General features: G+C 36.8%; 2 protein-coding genes across 3 annotated transcripts; one reads left to right on the top strand and one right to left on the bottom strand.

Annotated features, from left to right (window-relative positions):
- The first annotated feature begins 1,674 nt into the window (after positions 1 to 1,674).
- On the top strand, positions 1,675 to 2,701 carry LOC120007872. Its single transcript, XM_038858343.1, has one exon. It carries the CDS (start codon positions 1,993 to 1,995, stop codon positions 2,314 to 2,316), a length of 324 nt encoding a protein of 107 aa, XP_038714271.1. The 5' UTR covers positions 1,675 to 1,992; the 3' UTR covers positions 2,317 to 2,701.
- Positions 2,702 to 14,179: 11,478 nt separating this feature from the next.
- Positions 14,180 to 21,347, bottom strand: LOC120007727 (CTP synthase-like). Of its 2 annotated transcripts, XM_038858127.1 has the most exons (22): positions 20,973 to 21,341; positions 20,557 to 20,636; positions 20,317 to 20,403; positions 20,191 to 20,241; positions 19,954 to 20,071; positions 19,796 to 19,852; positions 19,531 to 19,595; positions 19,293 to 19,376; positions 18,795 to 18,845; positions 18,651 to 18,713; positions 18,472 to 18,518; positions 17,981 to 18,050; positions 17,831 to 17,893; positions 17,270 to 17,359; positions 17,145 to 17,183; positions 16,534 to 16,683; positions 16,304 to 16,381; positions 16,117 to 16,202; positions 15,714 to 15,762; positions 15,546 to 15,626; positions 15,156 to 15,249; positions 14,180 to 14,496 (listed from the first exon to the last, which is right to left on the bottom strand). In XM_038858127.1, exons 1-22 carry the CDS (start codon positions 21,100 to 21,102, stop codon positions 14,432 to 14,434), a joined length of 1,698 nt encoding a protein of 565 aa, XP_038714055.1. In that variant the 5' UTR covers positions 21,103 to 21,341; the 3' UTR covers positions 14,180 to 14,431. The 2 variants fall into 2 exon arrangements, with proteins under 2 accessions (XP_038714055.1, XP_038714056.1); XM_038858128.1 differs by lacking the exon at positions 18,795 to 18,845 and having other exon boundaries at positions 20,973 to 21,347.
- Between the last annotated feature and the right edge of the window lie 1,952 nt (positions 21,348 to 23,299).

Here is a 23,299-nt window from a genome sequence, read left to right as displayed (position 1 = left end):
TAGCTACATATTTATTTACATACCTTCATTTGCCAATTTCGCATGTATTGTCCAAACTTTCTTTTAACACTTTGGGAGAGTAAAAGTCTTATTGTTGTCATTAAAGGATAATGCTCTTTTCAACTCAGTCACTCATGTTTTAATTTTTTCAATTTGATCATTGAAATGACAAAATTTATTTTCTATGGTCATTTCACTGTCATCGAACACACATGTAATTAAAAAAATATTAACTAAATACACATGTAATTTTCTAAATAATTAAATAAAAACTCAGAAGGGGTATAATTTGGAAAAGTTTAATTTTATATAATTTTTATAGTTATATGGTCGAATTACATTTTTAGATTTAAATTAATTGAATAAAAATGAATAAAAGAAATTTCGAATAGTTATTATTTTTTTAGTGCCAATTAGGCACTTGGGCTATCAGAATACATTTCCGACCACGGAAGGACCATGGGAGATAAAAATTATTCTTTTCATGATCAAATTTAAAAATTTTAAACATGAATGACTGAGTTGAAAAAAAGTTCTTCTTTCAGTGACTAAAATAAGACTTTACTACACATTGGAAAGATTATTCATGAGATCAGTTATTCTTGACCATCTCATGTTATTATAATTACTCAGCTCATAAAGCATGCATACCAACTCCATAAGCACATATTAGTTTTATACCCGTCTATTTTCATCTGGATTGGGGAATTCTCATTTATCAAATAATTTGGAAGGTGTTTCATATCACATCACAATATTAGTGACGGATCTAGGATTCGAATTCACTGGGGGTACAATTGAGTAATGGGGGTTCGGGGGCAACGGCCCCAAAAATTTTTTCGGATTATTTATATGGTATGCAGATAATAAACGTTTCATTTGTTCTACAATGTATATCTTTAGTTGATGCTCAAAAGTCATGCACATTTCTTCGATGATAGATAATATTGTCTACCATGGACACATTCCTTTAGGTTGAGATAGTAGAGACCAAGGCTGAGAGCCTAGAACACTGGGCTAGAATGATTGAATGAGTTAAAATAAAAAATATTTTTACTGTTTCATTTAGATTGGACTTGAGCATTGTTTAAGATATTATCAGTGGGGATCCATATTATTTTATATATAAAAGTATAACTAAATTATTTTTTTCACTGGGGCAGGCCCCCAATGCCTTACAAGTGCATCCGCCAATGCATCATATCACACACCATAATTTTGTATTTTCTCCACCAAACTTATTCTTCAGCATTGAATATTATACTATGGGGAAATTTCAGAATACTCTCCATTTTCTCTATACTATAATAGATATATTGCATTTGTTATTGGGCTTAGTCTTGGGCTTTGACATTATAGAATCAAAAAAGTTTTGGGTTGATTAGCACATGCAGCTTGGGCCCAATTCTTTTGCAGTTTGTTGGACCAGATTGGGTAAAGGCTTATGAATATCACTCAAATAATTTATAAATAATGCTAGAGACCCGTAAAATATCACCCTCAAAAGTTTATAAAATCTATGTGATATTAAAATAATCGTTAATTAAAAACATACATGTAGGACTCACTTTACATCCAACACTCTATAAGAGGTCTTTTAGGGATCACCTTTTAGGGATTTCAAACATTATTCATAATTTATCCAATGATTCGATGATGCCATTGATTAGCCTAAATCGGATGATCGAGCAAAACAGAGTGCTGAATCTGTAATTAATTTGGCTAATAATGGCTATTAATCCTTCTTTATGATCTGTCTTTCAAACCCTAAAAGGATTCTTTCCTCAATTAAATATGAAAGGAGAAGGACAAAGTTATCGAATCCGGAGACCACTTGCACAAATTCTGCAAAATGTCCCTTCATTTCTCTCTAATTTATTACTTACTTTTGCCTTCTCAGATTCCCGGACTACTTCAATAAGTCGCTCTTAAAAAACCCTAATCTCTTCCTTCCTTACCATTCTCTACCTCCTTTGACCGACGACAATCCAAATGGACGGATTCGGATCCGGGTCAGGGTCCCGTCAATGGTCGAATCCAAGTGATCGGAGGCTCGAAATCGTGAGCGGGAAGAGTTTCGGGAATGCCAGCCAGATCTACGTCGCTAAGCCCCACTCGCCTAACCGACCGCCGCCGCAGATTAAGCCGAGAGAGGTGGCGTCGAAGCCGTGGGGATTCGGAGATCCAGAGATGAAGAGAAAGAAGAGGATTGCCAAGTACAAGGTGTACACTGTAGAAGGGAATGTCAAGGCTTCGTTCAACAAGGGACTCCGTTGGATTAAGAATCAGTGCTCCAAACTCGTACGTGGATATTAATTAGTTACACGTCGGATTCGAGTTGATCTGGTGGTCTCAAATTGGTGATGTGGTGAGATCTTGATGGAGTGGGTGGCACAGTGATACCTCTGAGGAGCCTAAAAAGAGGCAAAATCTGCAAATTGAAATTTGTGGGTTGGATTTTCTTCAATACAAAAATAGATCATTTTTTTGTTTGTCATTAGATGGCTTTATCTGTGGATTGATTACACTATTACAGATTGCTTGATAGGTAGGCATTTGGTGCCATTTTTTATGGTTCAGAGTAGATTTTTTTTTGAAATATCGCTGAGAAATATATTTTCATTGGAATCAAATTTTAAACCTCTAGTGATACTCATTTATACTTCGAAAGTAATGGTTGTTATCTGAGGTTAATATAACATGTCATGATCGAAATATTAGCGTTGTTCCATTTTCATGATTGATGTTCAAACATTTCAATACCCTAAAATTAAAATTTGTTCTATTTTGATAACTCCAACATCTTTTTCACTTTTTGTCCATCAACCACTCTACCCGCTTAATCTTGTTATGTGATTACCTATCGTGTGCAGAAATATAGTGTTCTCACATGGAAGTTCCACTTTGGGCTTCATTAAGAGCAACTACAATGGTTATTGGGGACAATAAAATGTATTAGGATATGTGTTTTGTTGATATGGTTGGGAATGAAAATTTATTGGTACAATGTTGTAAATTTACTATCTTAATTTTTAGTGTAGTTGAAATGGGACTCATTATTAGTTTTGTTGGACCTTGTTTCTTCATAAGCTTCAATTTTGTTGTTGGTTTTTTGACGAGCCAATGACAGGCCGATACTCACTCAGTAACTTCTGGACACCTAAGTCAACAAAAAAAACTTATGGACACTTAAGTATCCGTGGAACAATCAATTACATCTTTACCATTCATATCGTTCTTCTTCGCACGAACTGTTTCTTTTTCGTTACTTTGCAATAAGACGACAAGGTTTAGAGGTGACGCTTCGTAAACGGAGTTAGCAACAGGAGAAGTTCCCGATCTCTTTCTCTTTCTAAATTCCCCATCACAATCGTCAATTTCTCATCGCCCATTGAAATGGAAAGAATTTGAGTCCAAACAAATTTATTGCTCAACCACCGCATTGTAGATGAACAGGGTAATGACTTTGAGATCTCCAAAGTCCAAACAAGTATTGATTATCATGTTTTTAATTTAATTCTATTTTTTGGTTATTTTGAACAATAATAAAGAAATCACTACATGTCTAAATCTCTACATGACAGGTGAGGAGTTGAAGAAAACGCATTAGGTGATGAGTTGACTCCAATAATTTGAGTGGCGGTATGTCAATTGAAATGGTAAAATTGTTCCGAGTAATACTTTTAGAGTTTTAAGTTTTAAATAATATACAGTCATTATAAGAATTAACATAAAAAAAGGTATAGTGAAATTTAAATGGAGTTAGGAATAAGAGATTGTCTGGCACTCTAGCTAGCTGGGGATAATTAAGTGAAAATTTGAATACTATTATTATTATTTAAAATTAAATTAAATTATTTTCTAAAAACTAATTTTTATTAATAATGTATGACACATGTAAACAAAGGGAAATTAATAACAACAAAATTCGAACAAATAAAGTAAACCAAAATATTTGATTGTATAATGTTACTGTTAGTAATAATATCATTGTCATGTTTGTTACTGGAGCAAATGACCTTTAAAAAACACAATGTCATTGTGCAACACAAGTAAATGTTAGTCAAATGTTACTATTTCAAAACAATTAACATTTTACTATAGGTAAATATGAGTCTAATGTTACTTTTTCAAAATAGTAACATTAGACAATAACATCGAAACAGTAACATTATAACTGTGTCATTACATGTGGGTGGGTATAATACTAATGTTTAAAAATTTTCAAAATGTAACATTGTAATGTTTGTAATATACTAATATTAGTCTAATGTTACTTTCTCAAAACAATAACATTATAATGTAGGTAAATATTAGTCTAATGTTACTATTTAAAAACAGTAACTTATAACTGTCACTGTTTGTGGGTGTAATGCTAATATTTTTTATTTTTCAAAACAGTAACATTATAATGTAAATAAATATTAGTCTAATGTTACTTTATCAAAACAGTAACATTATAATATAGGTAAATATTAGTCTAGCGTCGCTTTTTCAAAATAGTAATATTAGTCTAATGTTATCGTTTCAAAACAGTAACATTATAACTGTGTCGTTCCATGTGGTATAACGCTAATATTTTTTATTTTTTAAAATAATAACATTATAATGTAGGTAAATATTTGTCTAATGTTACTTTTTCAAAACAATAATATTATAACATAGGCAAATATTAGTCTAATGTTACTGTTTCAAAACAGTAACATCATTAACAATACCCTTGCAATATTTTGATGACTGCTCTTAATATTTTGTAGGTTTGATTTTGGATTGCTTTTGTCTTTGGACTTCTGCCTTTTGTTTCTGGAGGTTAAAAAAATGGGGAGTAGCCTAAGAAGATTTTAACATTAAAACAAGGGCGATGGTAGCACTCAACCGGTTGAGTCCTACTACACAAGTTGAGTCCTACTGCACAATTTTATTCTCTGCTAAGCTCAACTTAAAGAGAAACATTACCATGAAACGAAATGATATCAATGACCATAATAAATACCATTATTCCTTCAGTCCTTCAAATGATAATATATACCCACAAATTAGGCATCAAATTCTATGGAATATAGCCATAATTCACCTCATCAATTAGTCATCAATGACGCATTGAAGGAGTCGACCACCACAAAGCGCAAGACCAACTAGAAAAAATGATAACGAATGAAGATACCAAGCCAAATCAAAGAGAGATTAAGATACCGGCTCGAACTAAAAAAAATCACAAAAATCCCCATAAACATATGTCTGCGCAACCATGAGCAATTGAACAATCGTAGAAAGAACAGAACATCAATATCAAATTAACTGAAACGAAAAGATGACGAGAAGCAAGGAGGGTAAACCGGATCGGGTTATGATGCTGATATGTATATAAAAAAGTTTCATTAAGTGGACACTAATATGTCATTTTTCATTTTTTGACCTCAAGCACATTCCACGGTTGCCCAAGTCAATTTTCAGGGATGTTAATATTCATTTTCGAAGACCCATATATTGAATACAACGACAAAATGAGGAGAAAATGGAAGAGATGCACGTCTAGTCACTGAATCTTCTCCAATTTGAAACATTAGACTAATTTAATCCAACAATTTCTCCTTCACTTACTCCTTAATTTTATTTTATTCAGTGTTGTTAAAACCGGACTGTGTCGGTCGATTGGACTTGAAATCTGGTGATCTGACCACCATGTCGACACGGTCCTATAAATATTATCGCTTAAGAAAAAACGGTCAAATCGATCAATATTTCATTAAACCGCAAAGTCGGTTAGGTTTATATGAACCGGAAAGATTCACGTGTTTACGGTTAAATGACTACTAAATCTAACTAAGAAATTTTTCCTCATATAAATATTGAATTCTATTGTAATTTCATAATATTATATATGATTAATATCATTATAATGAAATTATGAATAATACAATATCACTTATCAAAATATTCAATATTGTTAGTTATAGATTAAAAAAAGTTAAAAAGAAAATCCAAACCCAAATTCCCCCAAATTGCTCTCAACATCTCGCCTCTCAGGTCTAGCTTCGCAGACCGACATACATACTACATTAGACATTTATGGCGACATTGCAAGTGCACTGGCGAGTGCGATTGTAACCTTACCTTCACATCTTCACTCATCCGCCTCTACTCTGCGATTGTAACTCTGCTTCAGACTCACATCCATGGCAACACTCAAACACTTCACAAAATATAGGATTTAACCTTTTTAAGTAAATATCGTAATCAAATCCCTTGAGCCTTAATTTCTCTATAACTAAGTTGTTTTGAATATTTTGATTTTTGATGCTCCATTGTTTTGAATTTTTGATCGAGAACTCATGTTATTTTACTTGTCTTTTGTACTTTATAGGTTAGGCAAGCGACGAGGAAAAATTTGTCACCTCTGCAGTCTGCTTCTGCTCTATTAACAGTAGGTACTTACTTAATTTCTAGATGGATCCTTTGCTACACCCTTGTAGATCCTAAAATCTGCAATCAACTTGTAATCGTCGGATAAGGTCTATGACAATCTTGCAAGATCAAAGGTAGCATGAAGCTAGGTCATCGGTGTGGTGCCGACCAAAGTAGCTCTAACAGTCAAGTCAGTTGATGGTGAGAGATATTTAAGTGAGAGAGAGAGAGACTACCAGGTAGTTGAGAGCTCAATGAGGAGGGGGTCCTCCTCTATTTATAGTGTCCAACTCACGTGACTAACATGTGATGACCGTACGGACTGGCTTCGACCTTTGGGATTTGATTGGGCCTTCGACCCAAAATGGGACTTACTTAGCATCATGGGCTCTGGGCCTTATGTGTATATTCATGCGCTTATTCCAATCACCAGCCTTTGCCCCATTTGGGCTTGAGTTTGCCCATCGTGGGCCCATCTTCGGACGAACGTCTGGTCCTACTTGATCAGGCCTTCGTGGGCCTTTCATCGTGGGCTTAAGTATTTTGGATAAACGGTTTTTGGCCCATACAGTTTGTCCCCCACTCTCAAAGTTAAGTTTCTTGACTTTGAGAGTAGTCAGGTCATCGGTCGAAGATCCTTGGCCACTTAAGCTTGAACTTGAGACTCTCACGGGTCTAGTGTTCGTTTGGATGGAGATCCTTGGCCAGTTAGACTTGAATTTCAGACTCTCATGGGTCTGGTATTCGGTCAGACGAAGGTCATTGACCACTTAGGCTTGAACTTTAGACTCTCATGGGTCTGGTGTTCGTTTGGAAGGAGGTCTTTGGCCACTTAGGCTTGAATTTCATACTCTTGTGGGTCTGGTGTTTAGTCGGACTAAGGTCCTTGGCCACTTAGGCTTGAAATTCAAACTCTCATAGGTCTAGTATTTTGTTCAGATGGAAGTCTTTGCATGAATCTTAGATGAGTTACGCCACGTGTCCTCCGTATCTTGGAGGATACTTTCTATTAAATGCATGCTTGCTGTTTACTGGCATTTGGTTTCTCAAGAGACAACCTCTAGGGTTCCTTCATTAAATGCGTCCCTTTGTGCACGCTTCTTCAGAGGATGCATCAGGAAAAAGAGGGAAGCCGTCGTTTCGTTTTTCTAGGTAATCATCATTAAAAATTTATTGGTCTTTGTTTATCGCACCCCTACTTATGAAGGTTGAGATTTGTTTTCTCTTTTCATTTTGCCTTCTTGTTCCAGAGCTCTCTTCTTCTACTCTTGTCTTGCCTACGATTCCTCTTTGCTCCGATGCTCCCTCCTCTTACTTTCAGGTGATTTCTCGGTGTTTCTTTGCGTGCTTCTGTTTTTCTTCCTTGATTGTGCCACTTCTGTTGCCTTTTCTAGCATTTTGGGTTGTCTTACATTGGTTTTTAGCCGGTTTTGAGTTTTCTTCAATTTTCTAGTGATTCCCAGTTCGTCTATTCCTGTGTCTAGGCTTCTAGTGAAATTTTTTGGTGACTGGTTCCCATGGCTTCTCTTTCTTGTTTAGAAGAGATTGCCAATCCTAGGGAATCTGATCTAGACAAGGTTAAGAGTGGCCGATTGGGTGATGAGAGTGAAGGAAGTATCGATCGACAAACGTTCATTGACACGAAAGTTACACTAGCTGGGGAAGATAAGGATAGAACCGATTCAGGCTGGTTGACTCCTTTGAGGGTAGTCTGTTGCTTGAGAATGGCTCATCATGCGTTAGGATTACGATGTACTGAGGTAGTTGAGGAGGTTGGACCTAGTGGTGGTCAGGCCCTTCCCCCCCATGGGAGGTGGGACCGAACCAATCGTTGCTGATGGTAGGCCATTGAACTTCTTGGTGAAGACTGACACTTCAGCTCTAAAGGAAATGACGTATTGAGGTTGAAGTACTGTTATAAATTTTTGGACTAAGTAAAGGTGAAGGTTGCTGCTTACTATTGAAGAATTGACTGGGATGTGCCAGGATGGGTAGCGATGTATGAAGCTCCTTTTAAGTTGGGCCTGCGTTTTCCGATTCTAGAGTTAGCGTGGGACGTGCTGAGGTACTTTCACATTTCAGCTGATGTCGAACGGTTGGAGATTGTTACTTGCAGTCGAATGTTTTAGCGAAGGATTGGGTCGTCCATTTGGGTATAAAGAATTATTGAATTGCTATTACTAGAAAAAGCATCCGACAGATCCCGGTCGCTACATCTTCAACTTGTATAGGAAAAAGAGGTCAAGTATTCATGACTGTTGCTTTTTTTAGACCGTGATGTATTTATGACTGTTGCTAGTGGTTTCATGCTTTCGGCTGACTAAAAGGAGTTCTCTGATAATTAGACTGAAAGAGTTGTAGATTTCAATGTTACTCATGCATTTCGGGTTTGCTTCTTTCATTTGTGACTTAATGGTTCGTAGTAGGATTTATCTTTTGCTAATCTAAGTCTTTCGGCTTCGTTTGTCTTCAGCTTTTCGAGGGTTGCCTTCATCTCCGCTAGCAGTATACTAAAATGAGGAACAAATACATAGCTGCCGCGATGAGGGTCTGAGATCTGTCGATCGAAGCTATGATCATGAGATAGAAGGGGGAAGCGACAATCTCGAACACCAATCATTTGAAGTCCAAGAATAGCTCATTGGAAGGGAAGCTTGAAGCACTGCGTGCTAAAATTTGAAGTCTTGAGGCTGACAATAAGTCATCTGAGGAGGAAATTACTGAACTGAAGAGCCAACTTGAGTCCTCGCTAGACGATTTGCACTACTGGAAAGCTGATGATGGAGTTCAAAGAGGGGAAGACCAATGAATGAGAGGTAGACCAACTCATCCAGCAGTATGAGGAGTATCTTAAAATGTTCACTGATGATGGCGAGGTCAATAAGGAAAATGAGAATGATGATGACGGTGGAGCTCCGGTTGTTAATGACGGTGATGAAGAAGATAATAATGAAGGAGGAGCGAATGATGGCGTCAATGATGGCTTTGACACAACCAACAATGACACTGCTTAGCTTCGTCCGCCAATGATTTATGTTCCTTTGGCAAATTTTTGTGAAGTTTCTATGTATGGGTGGGTTGTAAAGTTCGATCGGTTGGTCATATCTTTTTGATACTATATAATATTAACTCCCTTTTGAGTGTTTTACTTTAACTCGTACTTGTCTTAGAGTTGTTGTTCAAAAAGGCTATTTGACAAGATGGGGAGTTTTATTTAGATCAGAAGTGATGTGACTTAAGGTGAGTAGCGTTCCAACTATTTTCTGACCATCCTTTATATAAAGCTTATATGCTTCTCGATCGACTAAATGGCCGTTTGGGCTCAAACATCTTCCCTAAGCTCGTCGAACATATCAAGGTTGCTATGCAATCCTTGGTCATATGCCCTTTGCCCCGTGGCAACAGACAATTTAGTAAAGACGAGAGATTTGGGCAAAGTAAAGTGCAAGGTACATGTAGAGTGACTGACCTTGTTTTGGTTTGGAGAGTGGTGGCGCTAACACCAAGTGCTTCAACTGCTGCAAAGCCTCTTCTGGTTCAGTCTACCATTCGAAGTCTTTGGACTTTCGGAGATTATTTAAGTATGACACCATGCACCTGAGGAATTTGCTGGCCGACACTCCAAGAGAACACTTGGTGGGATTGAGTTTCATGATGTGCTTGCGGAGCACGTCGAACGCCCTTCGTAGGTTTTCCAGATGTTGTTTAGCCTTCAGATGTTTTACCAACATGTCGTCAATGCAAACTTGTCATGGTCGTCCATATGCACGAGGATTATGTGGGAGTGGAAAAAGATCTTTTGGACAAGCTTTATTCAAGTCAATGTAGACCTTCCACTTGTCCCTTTTTTTTAACGACGACATTGGCTAACCAGTCCGGGTGTTTTACTTTACGAAAAGAGCCTATGTCAATTGGCTTACAAATTTCTTCGTTGATGATGCGGTTTCGCTTTATTGGTACGAACTTTCTTCTTTTCTTCTTGATAGGTTCATGATCTGGGTCGACTTCGAGTCGGTGGACTGCAACTTTTGAATATATTTCTACCATATCAATGTTCGACCAGGCAAGCAATCATGGTTTTGTGTGAGGAATTTGATCGACTTGGTACTTATATCATAAATCAGTCGTGCGTCGATCTGCCTTCCTTTCATGAATTCATGGTCTGTCGAATATGGTATTGTACGAAGATGCACTATTGAGTATGACGAAGTGGATGTTGAGATTCACCGTCTCCGATGTTGAGATTCACCGTCTCCGTATAGATCAGAAAAGTGATTCCCCAAGACTATAAGCCTGTTCTCCACGAGTACGGTCGATCGTCCGATGATATATGCCTCGTCAATTTTCACAGCTTTGAGATAACTCAAAAGGACATTCGTCTAGCTCCCATTGTCAATCAAGACACATTTAATCGTATAATTGACAACAAGGATGGAGATTACCAGAGCATTGTGATGCGGGTTAAGCAACTTCGTGGCTTCGTCATTGATAAGGCTGATGACTATTCCGTATGGTTGGGTGATTAGTTCGCTCTAATAGAGTATTGTGGCTTCGTCATTGATAAAGCTGATGACTAGTTTGGATGGTTGGGTGATTAGTTTGCTTGAACGGAGTACTGTGGCTTCGTCATTGATAAAGCTGATGACTTGTTCGAACGGTTGGGTGAGTAGGTCGATCGAACAGAGTACTATTTTGATCGAAGCCTTTAGTAACCTACGAGTGCTTGCAAACCGTTCACTGAAGGGATCCGTCAGCTTGGCGAAAGAACTGATGGATGAGTTGGGAAGGTTGATGAACCATTCATCGTAACACCGGGTCAGTCGGGCAACATTCGAATCTTTTACTCATGCAAATTTCGTATGATTCTCTCAGCATTGTGATGAGCATCCGTTGTTGGATCAGGCCATGTGGTAGTCCGGATAACTGGTCCCATCAAACGAATGCATGTTTGAGACATGGAACTTTATTGGCATCTCCACCAACGCAATGGAAAGCTGAGCCATCAGCTGCTCTATCCTACCCCTCAAGGAGATGCTTTATGTCTGGATGGACCCACTCTCGGCTCGTGCTGCGATATTCTCCTCTACCATTTGGGTCTTGATAGTAGCCAACTAGGCAACGAAGTAGTTCGGGTCGTCTAAAGAAGACATAATGTAGTAATGAGTCGATCGAAGCAACTTGATCTAGCCGAATGATTGTCAAGGCCCCATGGTGGATGCCAAATTGTAGATCCTAAAATTTACAATCAACTTGTAATCATCGGATAAGGCCTATGACAATCCCACAAGATCAAAGGTAGGATCGATCGTGAAGCTAGGTCACCGGTGCGGTGCCAATCGAAGAAGTTCCGACGGTCAAGTCTGTCAACGGTGAGAGATATTTAAGTGAGAGAGAGAGAGAGCGAGAATACCCTAGTTGAGAGCTCAATGAGGAGGGGGTCATCCTCTATTTATAGTTTTCCAACTCACATGACTAACATGTGCTGACCTTAAGGACGGGCTTCGACCTTTGGGCTTTGATTGGGCCTTCGGCCCAAAATTGGACTTACTTAGCATTATGGGCTCTAGGCCTTACATGTATATTCTTGCGCTTACTCCAGTCACAAGCCTTCGCCCCATTTGGGCTTGAGTTTGCCCATTGTGAGCTTATCTTTGGACGGACGTCTAGTCCTACTTGACCTGGGCCTTCGTAGGCCTTTCATCGTGGGCTTAAGTATTTCGAGCAAATGATTTTTGGCCTATACAACCCTCAACCAATGAATCCATGCCATCAACAACTTTGTTTGTTGGAAATACTACTAGTAGAGAAAAAAATGATCTAGCACGTATTGTAAATAAATTGATGAAGCAGATGGTAAAAAGTCAATGTGCTTGTATTGCAATAATGTTTATAGGGGTGGAGGCATTGGTAGATATTAACTACTAAAACTTTGAACTTTGACATATGTATTGGCTTAGTTATTTGGCATTTTGGATCATTGGATGTTTTGAATATTTTGATTTTTGATGCTCCATTTTGGATCATTAGATTTTGATTTATTTACAAAACAATATATACATATAATTCTATAATTTTTGAATTGTATTGAAGTCACCAAGTGGACTAGAAATCATATTCCTATGAACGTAAAAAATATAAAATATATGGGATTCGTCAATTTGAATTGGAACTATGAATAAGTGTTACAATTAAACAGCAGGTCGAGTACAACGTGTGAAGGCTGTGGAATGGGCTTGATGTTTGGAGAGAAGAAACTCAGCTACCTTTTCTTTCTTTTTTAACATGGAAAAGGATGAGCAGGGGCAATCAACGTAGCAAATCCCCTATTGAGTTCGTCATCACAACCTCAACAAGGTACCAGCTGGCTATGAATCTCTCCACAAGTGTCATATGCAAAATTCCTCCAATCCATCCAAACGAAATATGAGCAAATCTTGCATTTCAAGAGTCTTGAACCCACAAATTAGGCATGTAAGTGACCTTACATTCCAAATGTCTATCCTAATCTTAAAATCATGGGCTTCTTTTGTTTTTTTATACGTCATCCGTCCATGGCAGGGCAAACTCTCACATATGTCTCAGTGCATCTTGGCACCAATGTAGGAGACAATGAATGTCTAACTTGTGACGTGCGTACTTTAATAACAATCGCGTTGTATTGGACCCTCCTGGTTTCAAAAGACCTTGATGTGCCCTTAAGATACTTGATAAGAATGAAAAATGTGCATTGAAATCTGAAAAAAAAAATATTTATTTTAAATTTAAAAAATTAGGTGAGAGTGTTTATCACACATGACATACCGTGATTTGCTGTAATGAATCCTTAACAAGTGTCATTAGAATACATGTCATCAATACCCTATTAAGAATTATGAGAATAAGGGATTGATGTGAGGGCAAAGAAGTTCTTTGCCAAATTTTATGAGCTGAGGATGCAAAAACAGATTTCGTATTTGCAGAACAAAGGACAAGTTGATTATGGAGTTTTTGAGGCTCCTTGATAATTTTGATGTTTTTGTAGAGGCATTGCCGCATTTTCTGTAAATACCAGAAGCTCTCTTTGGGATTGAGGGTTATTTTTAAAAATAAAAGGTTTAGGGTGTGTTTGGAATGAGAGGATTTGGGGGAAAATGGAGAGAATAGAATGTAGAATACATTTTCCTCTTTCATGTTTGAATAGATAAAAAAAATCATTCATTATATTTTTTTAGATAATCATAAGAAAATAAAGAAAATTATTTATACTTGTTTTTATGTTAAAGTATTATGTATATAAGTAAAATAAGTATTTAACTTTTATAGATAAACTAATTGAGCATTTCGCTCCCTCCAAATAACCCCATTTTGAGAGAGAGTATTTTGACAAAAATATTATGAAATCCGCTCCAATTCTTTTCAAATCATTCCCTTCTTTTTTTTCCCTGAGTTATCAAAAGTCCAAACAAAAGAATTTAGAGGGAACTCATTTCCCTTCTATTCTCTTCCTTTCTCCCAAATCCTTCAATCCAAACACACTTGTAGAGTCCACCAACAGCATAATTTCAAATGCTAAAGTTCCATGAAAACACAGATGAGAGGCTGTGCTAGAGATTGTGACAAAACTACTACCCCAACCAACATGATCTACATAATTAATTGATGCCTGATGGAACATAAATGCAAGCCATTGCATCAATAATAGCTATAGTTCAAATTTTGATCAGAACAGATAGCTAGCATCTGCGAACCAAACATGAAAGACGTGTTGAAAAAAATTGTAGACGTAAAACGAGTACCCACAGCGATTCAGCTCAATTGATAGGCCTGTAACTCATGCACAAGAACAAAGAGAGAAATTATAAGTAAACTCAAGCTCTTGCATCATAAGAAAAAAGTAATCAGAGTAATGAGGATTAAAAAAATCACATTGCCATGCCTACATCACTCAAAGCAAGTGTTTCACTAGGTATCTATTCTCCCAAAATATGGTGCACCTTGTAAGAATGATTCTGAAACAATAAGAATATAAGATGGTGGCAGCTGAATATCAACCTCCATTATGGTGCCCGTTAAGATATGCTTCCAACTGTCCTGTTGCTGCCAAAACTAGGCCTGCAATGGCAATATCGAAATGTCAACTTCAAAAGGAGATTTAATTATGGAGGACATGAACTTGGAACACTCCACTTGTAACTAATATTTGCTCAAGGAGCATTTACCGCCAAAAAGAAACGATATAAAGTATCTGCATTTACGTGAAAATTGCTAAGCGCATATATTGATCTAGAAAAAGACCTTTATTGTTCTAACCCATTTCTGCTCAGAGAATTATAGTTTGGAGTATAAAAATGCAAAAGACTACTAATTAAACTAAAGACAATAAAGCTAAACAATGAGTTGGTTTCACTTCCGCTATATGCAAGACTATATCTTTCCTATATAACAGGTCAGTACCTTATTCAACATTGACTAATTATGTTGTCTTCCAAAAACTATAATATTACTCATGTTGCATGTCCCCGACTCCACCCACTATGGAAGCCTTATGCACATGAGTTACTCATCTTTACAGACGAACATTTGACCCAGTGATAGAGTTGCATGGATGGATGCAATCTAGATGTCACAAGTTCAATTCTTGCTATGTAGGGTAAGGTCTGCATACATCCTCTCTATCCCTGAGCTCGCCCACTGCGAGAGCCTTGTGTACGGGAGTTGTTTACCTTTTATTACTCATGCTACAAATTCGGCAAGATCAATTTAATATTTACCTCTAAATAGAGCTGAAGGCTTCCCAGGCCGGGATTTGAATTCTGGATGGAATTGCACTCCCACGTAGAATGGATGGCTTGGGAGCTCTAAAACCTGTTAGAGCAAGAGAATTGACAAACTCCAAAATTCAATGTTGTTTGCAAGCAGAAAACTAAGTTTTATTTTGCTGAAAGGTGGAAAATTCATGAAGCTCAACTGATGGATTTTCAAGACACATCGGTAGTGTTGTCTTACAAGTTACAAAACTTGGGTAATTACTTCAGCAAGTGTTGGATCACAAGTCACGAAACTTGGGTAATTACCTCAGCAATTATAGACAATTAAATTTTGACCCATCTAACACTATGCATAAGCTTCATTGAGGGATAATTATTCAGCAGAAGACCCACCTCCATACGCTTTCCTGTTTCATCCTTCCCTACAAATTTTAGGCCACCTTCTTCCAGAAGTTCGATCAACTCAGGGTTTACCTGAACCATGGATGCTAAATAATCATACAATGACCTTGAAAATAAAATAGGAAAAGTCATAATCTTCCGTCACTGTTTACAACTAACCTCGTATCTATGACGATGCCGTTCATCCACGTACTCTGGATTACAGTACCTAAGGACCAAAAGTAGGTAACTAGTTAAATCAGTATGATATGGGACATCAAAATAGAACGGTATCATATGTCTCCCCAAACTACTAATATTGTTCTATATTTCATCGGGCTTTATATACTGCCAGTCCTAGTTAGTGTACATAAGTGTAGGTAACAACAATTCGCATGGCCTTGCAGATGTGGGGATTATCAGCCAGACACATCATCTAAGTCACCCCTAGGTTCAGAGATGCACAAGCCTCCATATTATGTAAAATGCAAATTACTAACAGACTAAAATGACTTCTTAACCAATGCCCCATGTGTAAAAGGAGTCCTTCTGTTTTTGAAATTGGAAATTGCACATTACTGACAGTTTTGAAGTGATGCAATCAGGGGTTTGGAATAGCGTTCGCCGAGAACCTAGTCTCATTGTGCTTCCCATATGGGTTCTTGAACCCTACACAAATAGAAATTCCAAATAGTTAATATCTACACTATATATGCAGTTGCCTGTAAAACAATAAGTAGAACTAAACGCCAATCACACTAAATACGTACCTCAGGCATGAAAATTACAACAGGATTGGGTGTCTGGTCATCAAACTCTGCGCTGTTTGCTCTTTCCAGACGCAAAACCTAATATAAAATTAGATTAGCGTCTTCCAGTATACTACTGAAAAAGAAAGTTTCTTTTAATAGAAAATTGTTATTGAGGCACCAAGCAGGTGCAAACCAGAGATTACACAGATCATCATCATAAAAAAAAAAAAAATAGAGAAGTCACTCACAGATCTAGCAAATTCAATGACCGCAATTTGCATGCCCAAACAAATCCCCAAATAAGGGACATTGTTCTCTCTAGCATACTTGGCAGCCAATATCATTCCCTTGACACCACGATCTCCAAATCCACCGGGAACCAAAACACATTTTGCATTCTGCAATTCTATATTTTGTCAAAAACAGCTCACTAAAGTTTTAACATCAATAGTACATATTACTAAAATTTCTTGTTAAGAACATGCTGTGCAATTAAAGAGACCTTAGCATCATAATGCATTAGCTAAAGAAATCAGCATAAATGGTCTAAGAGTCATCTTAAATCTAACAGAAGCAATTGGAAAACCAGATATTAGCTTATCTGACATCCATCAACAAGACAAAGATGGATAAAGAAGTTCAAGAACTTCCTCTCTTTTATTATATGTAAATCAGAACAATGATAAAGTTGTTTCTTTTCTCTTTTAAAAAATAAGACAGTTAAAACTTGTCTGTCAAGATAATCAAAACATAAACATGAACACTCAGGCTACTGTGATTTTGTACAAGCCCAAAAACGTCAGACAAATGTCCATAGAGCAACTAAAGACAAATAGAAACAGAAAAAGTCAAAGCACACCCTCAAAGTATTCCAGGCAGCGGCATGAGCTTCAGGTGCCTGTATGAGGTAGACAGAGTAAGAGTATTAAGGCAATTCCAGTTATTCAACAAAAACCTCTATTAAATGTGACCATTAAGTTCTACCAATTTGGCGCTATCATCTTCAAGATCAGAAGCTGCAATCCAGTCAATTACTGGCTTCAATGAACAAGCAATGCAAGCATGCAAAAGGGCCTGCAAGTGGAATTAAGCAAAACATAACAGGTGGTTGACATAAAAGTAAAGATTATGAATACTTAATCACTCTGTCTAGTTGACCCTCAGTAGCAAAACGTTCTGATTGGCATATTTTTTAGCAATAAAATATCTACACAATTTTCTAACCAGATCACCATCATCATCAAGACTTTATCCAACCAATTCGGCTCTGTTGCATGCGTCTATTTCCACTCAGATAACTGTCAAAATAAAAGTACCATGTAGAAATGTGCCCCTTTTTTACCAAAAAGAGGCCACCATTCTGCAGCAGATAAAAATGGATACTGCATAATCCATTTCACTATGGGCATCTATTCTCGAAAGAGGCAACCAGAATAACAATTAAACGCAACAAAATTCTTTGCTCTTTCTCTCTCAAATCCCCTCTCTACAAACAACAAGGACATCATTTGTGCAAACATTCTAAAATTAAAGCTAGTAGCAAACCTTCACAACAGAAAGATATGAGTCTGTTAGGCCAACATACTTCCCAACCATCGCAATTCTTACCTGCACAAGAGAGAATCTTCTAAATTCCCAGAGAAGAAAGAATATCCAAAAAAATGACCATTACAACCTACTTAAGATAATACTTACAGAATCTGTGAGATTGTCAAATGTCTCAGCCATCTTGGTCCAAGACTGTAACTCGGGAGGTGTAGCAATGCTGGACCAAAATTTATGGGCAATTAGTTTGTTTTTTTTTGAATGGAAACAAATTTATTGAAGCACCAAAGGGGTGCAACCCCACCAATGGGCAATTAGTTAACAAAATTAGCCTTGCTGGTTTCAATATCTTCAGTCCAGGTTGATGACACATTTCATTAAGAAGAATTCACAACACACTATGCAAAAATAGAGCACATGACCAGCTACTCGGCCAATAATTACAAAGTTGGGAGAGAGAACAGGAAGCCAATAATTATAGATGCTCAAAAGAAACGTACACTCACACATGCTCTTAATATACTTTCGGCAGGCCCAGGCTCATTAACCCACACAACAAATTATAGCATCAGGGCACTAGATGTCAAAATAGTAAAATATGAACAAGAATAAAAACAGTCTTTCAGCATAGAGTCACTCACCTGTGCAAGTTCAGCTGCTTTAGAATCGAATAGTGAGCGTTTTGGTTCTGAAAAAGTAGCATGCATCAAAGGATTTTTCAAAAAACAAAAGAGTGGGCCGGGGGGGGGGGATACTCTGAAGTCTGAATAGCTCAAAGTTTTACACCCCAGATGAAATAGAGAACTGGTGTAAAACTCACTCTCAGTAACAGAGGAACATGCCAAATATTTGGAACATCATGAATATTGAGAATATTTTCAGCCTGTAGAAACAAGAAAAAAAAGGCTGTCAAGAAATGACATTAACTTGAACAAGTACAAAGTACACTTCAACAATGATTTACCGCAACATGGCAAAACTGAGAAAGTTTCTCCTTTGTACTATCCAATAAAGGCTGCAATGCAATCAGAGTACGTTGATTAAATCAATTAAGTAGACAAATTTTGAAGATCAATTGTCGTCAAGCATTCAAAAAAAGGAATGAATATGGATTAATGTCTTTCTAATTAAATAGAGAGGAAACCACAATATTTCAAATTGCTCATTCACGAGACAATAACAATTCGACAACAAACTACACTTTAAGTGCACATATGCAAACAACTGACCAAAGTAAACTGGCCAATGTGGTAACTCTATCACTACAGGTACAGAAGAATAATAGGAGGTTTCACTATCCGAACAGTAACAATCATATCAGGAAAAAGTCATCGCGGAGCTATAATAATACAAAGAACGACTAAGCTCATTATCCAACACATACCAACAAGACTTTTCAGCCAAGATTATCTCAATAGTCTTCTCACATGCTGAAAATAACAGGCCAGAGAAAAAGATATACCTGTGCAGAACGACATGCCAACAGATGTGGCATTAAGCCTAGTGCTCTCAATTCCCGGACACTATGTTGTGTAGGCTTTGTTTTCTATAAATACTCACACAAGAAGGGAGAAGGGGAAAGAGTTATAACCACTCAAATGGGGGGAAAAGCTCAATAAAGAAGGACCGTAAAAGTTTAGCCTCCATTTATGAAATTTTTCCAGAAAACATAGTATGCAGGATAAGTAAGCAGTATTTACTTGCTCTCCAACAACACCCAGCACAGGTATCAGGCTCACATGGATGAGGCAGAAATTATCTTGTCCTGAGGAGTGAATTGCGAATTAACATGAGAAACTATAAATAAATCAGGGAAACAGTTTCTCATTTTTAATTATTAGCCCTACATCGTAAAATCAAATTGTACTAAATAAACTAATTAGATAGCACAATATGGAATTACAATTAATATTCAGAACTTTAAAAAAGAAAAATAAAAAGAAAAGAATTTTTGAGCAACCTTACCAACAGAAAAGGATAATTGTCGCAAAGCCTCAATAAATGGCATCGACTCAATATCACCTTATGTCAAAAAAGATGCCAACTTAGACTCTCTCTAGCATACAAAAATAAACAACAGATAAAAAGATGGCACAAAGATCTTTCTTCATAGTGACAGTTACCTACAGTTCCCCCTAACTCAATCACACAAACATCTGCCAGACCCTCCTTTCCATCAACAGGGATGACAGCAACTGATTCAATCCAATCTTTAATAGCATCTGTTATGTGAGGAACAACCTGGATACCAGAAACTTGAGTAGTTGATAATCTCCCAGTCCCACTTGATCAAAACAAGCCATTGGTACTACTTTTCATGGAAGTAAATTTCAAGCATAACCGCACAGTCAAAAAATCACCTGAACCGTCTTTCCAAGATAATCGCCTTTACGTTCCTTCTCAAGTACAGACTGACCAATGACGGAAAATTTTAATCATTTGAGCAACTTGGAGGACTGGAATCTGAACTAAATAAATTTAAGTACCTGATAAATCTTTCCAGTGGTGATGTTGTTGTCTCTAGTAAGCCTCAAATCCAGGAAGCGCTCATAGTTACCCAGATCCAAATCAACCTTTTTCCAGGACACAAAAAAGAAGTACAAAACAAGCAATAAATCCACTAATACAATGGTCCACTAATGCCTTATGATTTCTAATTTCCTTCTTACATAACATAAAATTGCCTTGAAAATAGTGAAACGGAAAAAACATGAAAAAGTAAGAACCTCTCCTCCATCATCAAGAACAAACACCTCTCCATGTTCAAAAGGAGACATGGTACCAGCATCTATGTTTAGATAAGGATCTGAGAAACATGAAAATTTACTGGAATTGAGACTGTGAAGAAATTCATAGTTTCATAATCTTTGAGAATAGCTAATTAGACAAAAAGAAAAATACACACAGTAACAAATTAAAAGGCAAACAACATGAGGACAATTAATAGCAGTCCAAAAATTGGCTGCACCCAACCAATAATATTAAGCTTCAGTAGAAAAGACCATTAAAAGACAACCAATTTGGAGACGACTACAAGCATTGCCCAAGTTAAATGAATTGATAAGAATCGCATAATCCAACAGCAATCCTGATACAACATGCAATAACAGACAGTGCCGAATAAAAGTGCCAGAAAGAGAACCAATTTTGATGGAGGTGACGCGAAGGCCGCAAGCTTTGAGGACGACACCTATGCTGCTAGCTGTGACGCCCTTGCCTAGCCCACTCACCACGCCTCCTGTCACCACCACGTATTTCATTCTCTTCTCCATATACTACGAGTTCCTCTTCTAGCTCGGTTCACTTTGGCAACTTCTAGTTGCAGGCGAAGTATTTGCGTTAATGTCCAAGTGGGGAAAACACGGAGAGAGCAACAATCCAAACACAGCCTCGTGTTCTGGGCTTCTAGCGAGTAGCGAGTTTACAGCGCACGCATCAGAGTTGCTCTTAGTCGCTTTCGTCTCGAGTTTCGAGACGGTACACTTTTTAACAAAAGTCAATCAAGTATGAACTCTGAATTGGTTTATCCTTCCGAACCTTTTTGCTCAGCGGCTGCCGCTCCGCAAACGTCTCGCACAGGCGCCCACTAAGGAATCAAATATCAAATTTGCGTTTTCATTTTAAATGTCTTTCTTTTAAATATAATATAGTTGTATTGAGTTGGTTTATTTGACAATCGATTGGATTAGACATATATGTATCCAATGTTCGATTTTAACCACAAATGTAATTCTGTGTGCTCAATGTTGGCCAATATTCGATTTTAACCACAAAAGTAATTCTGTGTGTTCAATGTTGGATTCCAACCACAAACGTAATTGTGATATTTCAAAAAAAAATTTTAATTATGAGTCAACACATATCATCATCATTAACCGAACTTTTATCCCAAAAATTTAGAATAGACTAAATATGTCTATGAGAATATTACTTGAAATCCACCACATGTATTTATTTTTTCCATTCATTCCAATCATGGTTCATACATGCATCCACTCTTATTAAATTCATATCATTCTTCCCATCACTTTAAGTCATGTCTTTTTAGATATTTCTCGTCACTACATAATCTTTAATATACAATTCTCTCATTCCTCCTCATCGTCATACCGCTATCTCTACATTAAACATATTCATACCATTTTAAGCAATTTTCTTGCAATTTAATTTTGATAGGTGAACATAAAAAAAAAAAAATATATATATATATATATATATATATATATATAATATTATCTTGTTGCATAGTATTAGAGGGTCTCCACTTTGGCTATGAAACACGTGAAATATTCCATCGAACTTGACATCTCTTATTGATGCTTTAGGTTTTTTTTTCCCCATTAGATTTAATTGCTCTGCAAGGAATCACATAACAGTAAATCTCTCAATAAAGACCGAAGGTGTTATTGTCATGGATGTGCTTTTCCGTAGGTACTGGAAAAGGGATTTTTTTTTAGAGGATATACAATGGGCTTTTGAAAATAGCAATATAAAGAATAGCAATATAAAGAACTTCAGATATTAATTTACAGTGCTACCAACTCATAATGGAATAAAAATGACACTTGTGTTTCACTTGAAATTGTCCACATACGTGATATGGAGTGTCTGTTGTGGATAAAAATTGAACCCACAAGATCAATACAAACGAGAGACACGTATTTAACAAATTCTAAATAATTTTTTTACCCTCTTTTCTACTTGGGCTTGCATATCTATTCCGCTTTCACTCTTTCACGTCTTGCAAAGGAAAGGTAAAAAAGGTACAAATGATAAAATGTCTTTAAAAATCAACACACATGTTGCTTTCTTTCACCAACAGAATGATATCATCTATATTTCAAGTTTTTAAAATACAATGTTAATGAATTGAATCAAATTTCAAATTTTCAAAAATTAGTTTCCCATCCCTTATTGGTTTTTCCACGCCCATCAATTAATTAAAACAAACTTATTACATTACATCAATGCAGATTAACTTTAATGTATGCTGCAAGTTGTTCTCGGTACAGAGTGACCCATTCGTTTGCATAATCATACATGTATCTCAGTATGGGTCACTTGATTGCTTCTAAATACAATGTGGTTTTACACGTTCTTAGTTATGAACAGTGCTTGACATTTTTACCTCTGCGTTCAATATCTCCACCTCAACATGAACGTATTACTATCACAATAGAATTTGTGAATGGTAATCACTTCGTTCAATTGACATTGACAAATGGTTATCAGATGCCTCCTATTATGATTCAATGGTTCATGTACAGGTATGATCATGCAAATGAATAGGTCACTCCGTATAGAGAACAACTTGCAGCATATGTTAAATGTAACCGCTAATCTGCTTATCAAAAAAAAATGTATCTGCTAATCTGTATTGATGTGATGTAATAAATTTGTTTTAATTAATTGATATGTGTGGGAAAACCAATAAGAGGGTGGAAAAATTAATTTTTGAAATGAAAATCA

The sequence above is a fragment of the Tripterygium wilfordii genome, chromosome 10, assembly GCF_013401445.1.
Source record: "Tripterygium wilfordii isolate XIE 37 chromosome 10, ASM1340144v1, whole genome shotgun sequence".
Classification (NCBI taxonomy): Eukaryota; Viridiplantae; Streptophyta; class Magnoliopsida; order Celastrales; family Celastraceae; genus Tripterygium; species Tripterygium wilfordii.
This window is presented reverse-complemented; position numbering and strand designations above follow the sequence as displayed.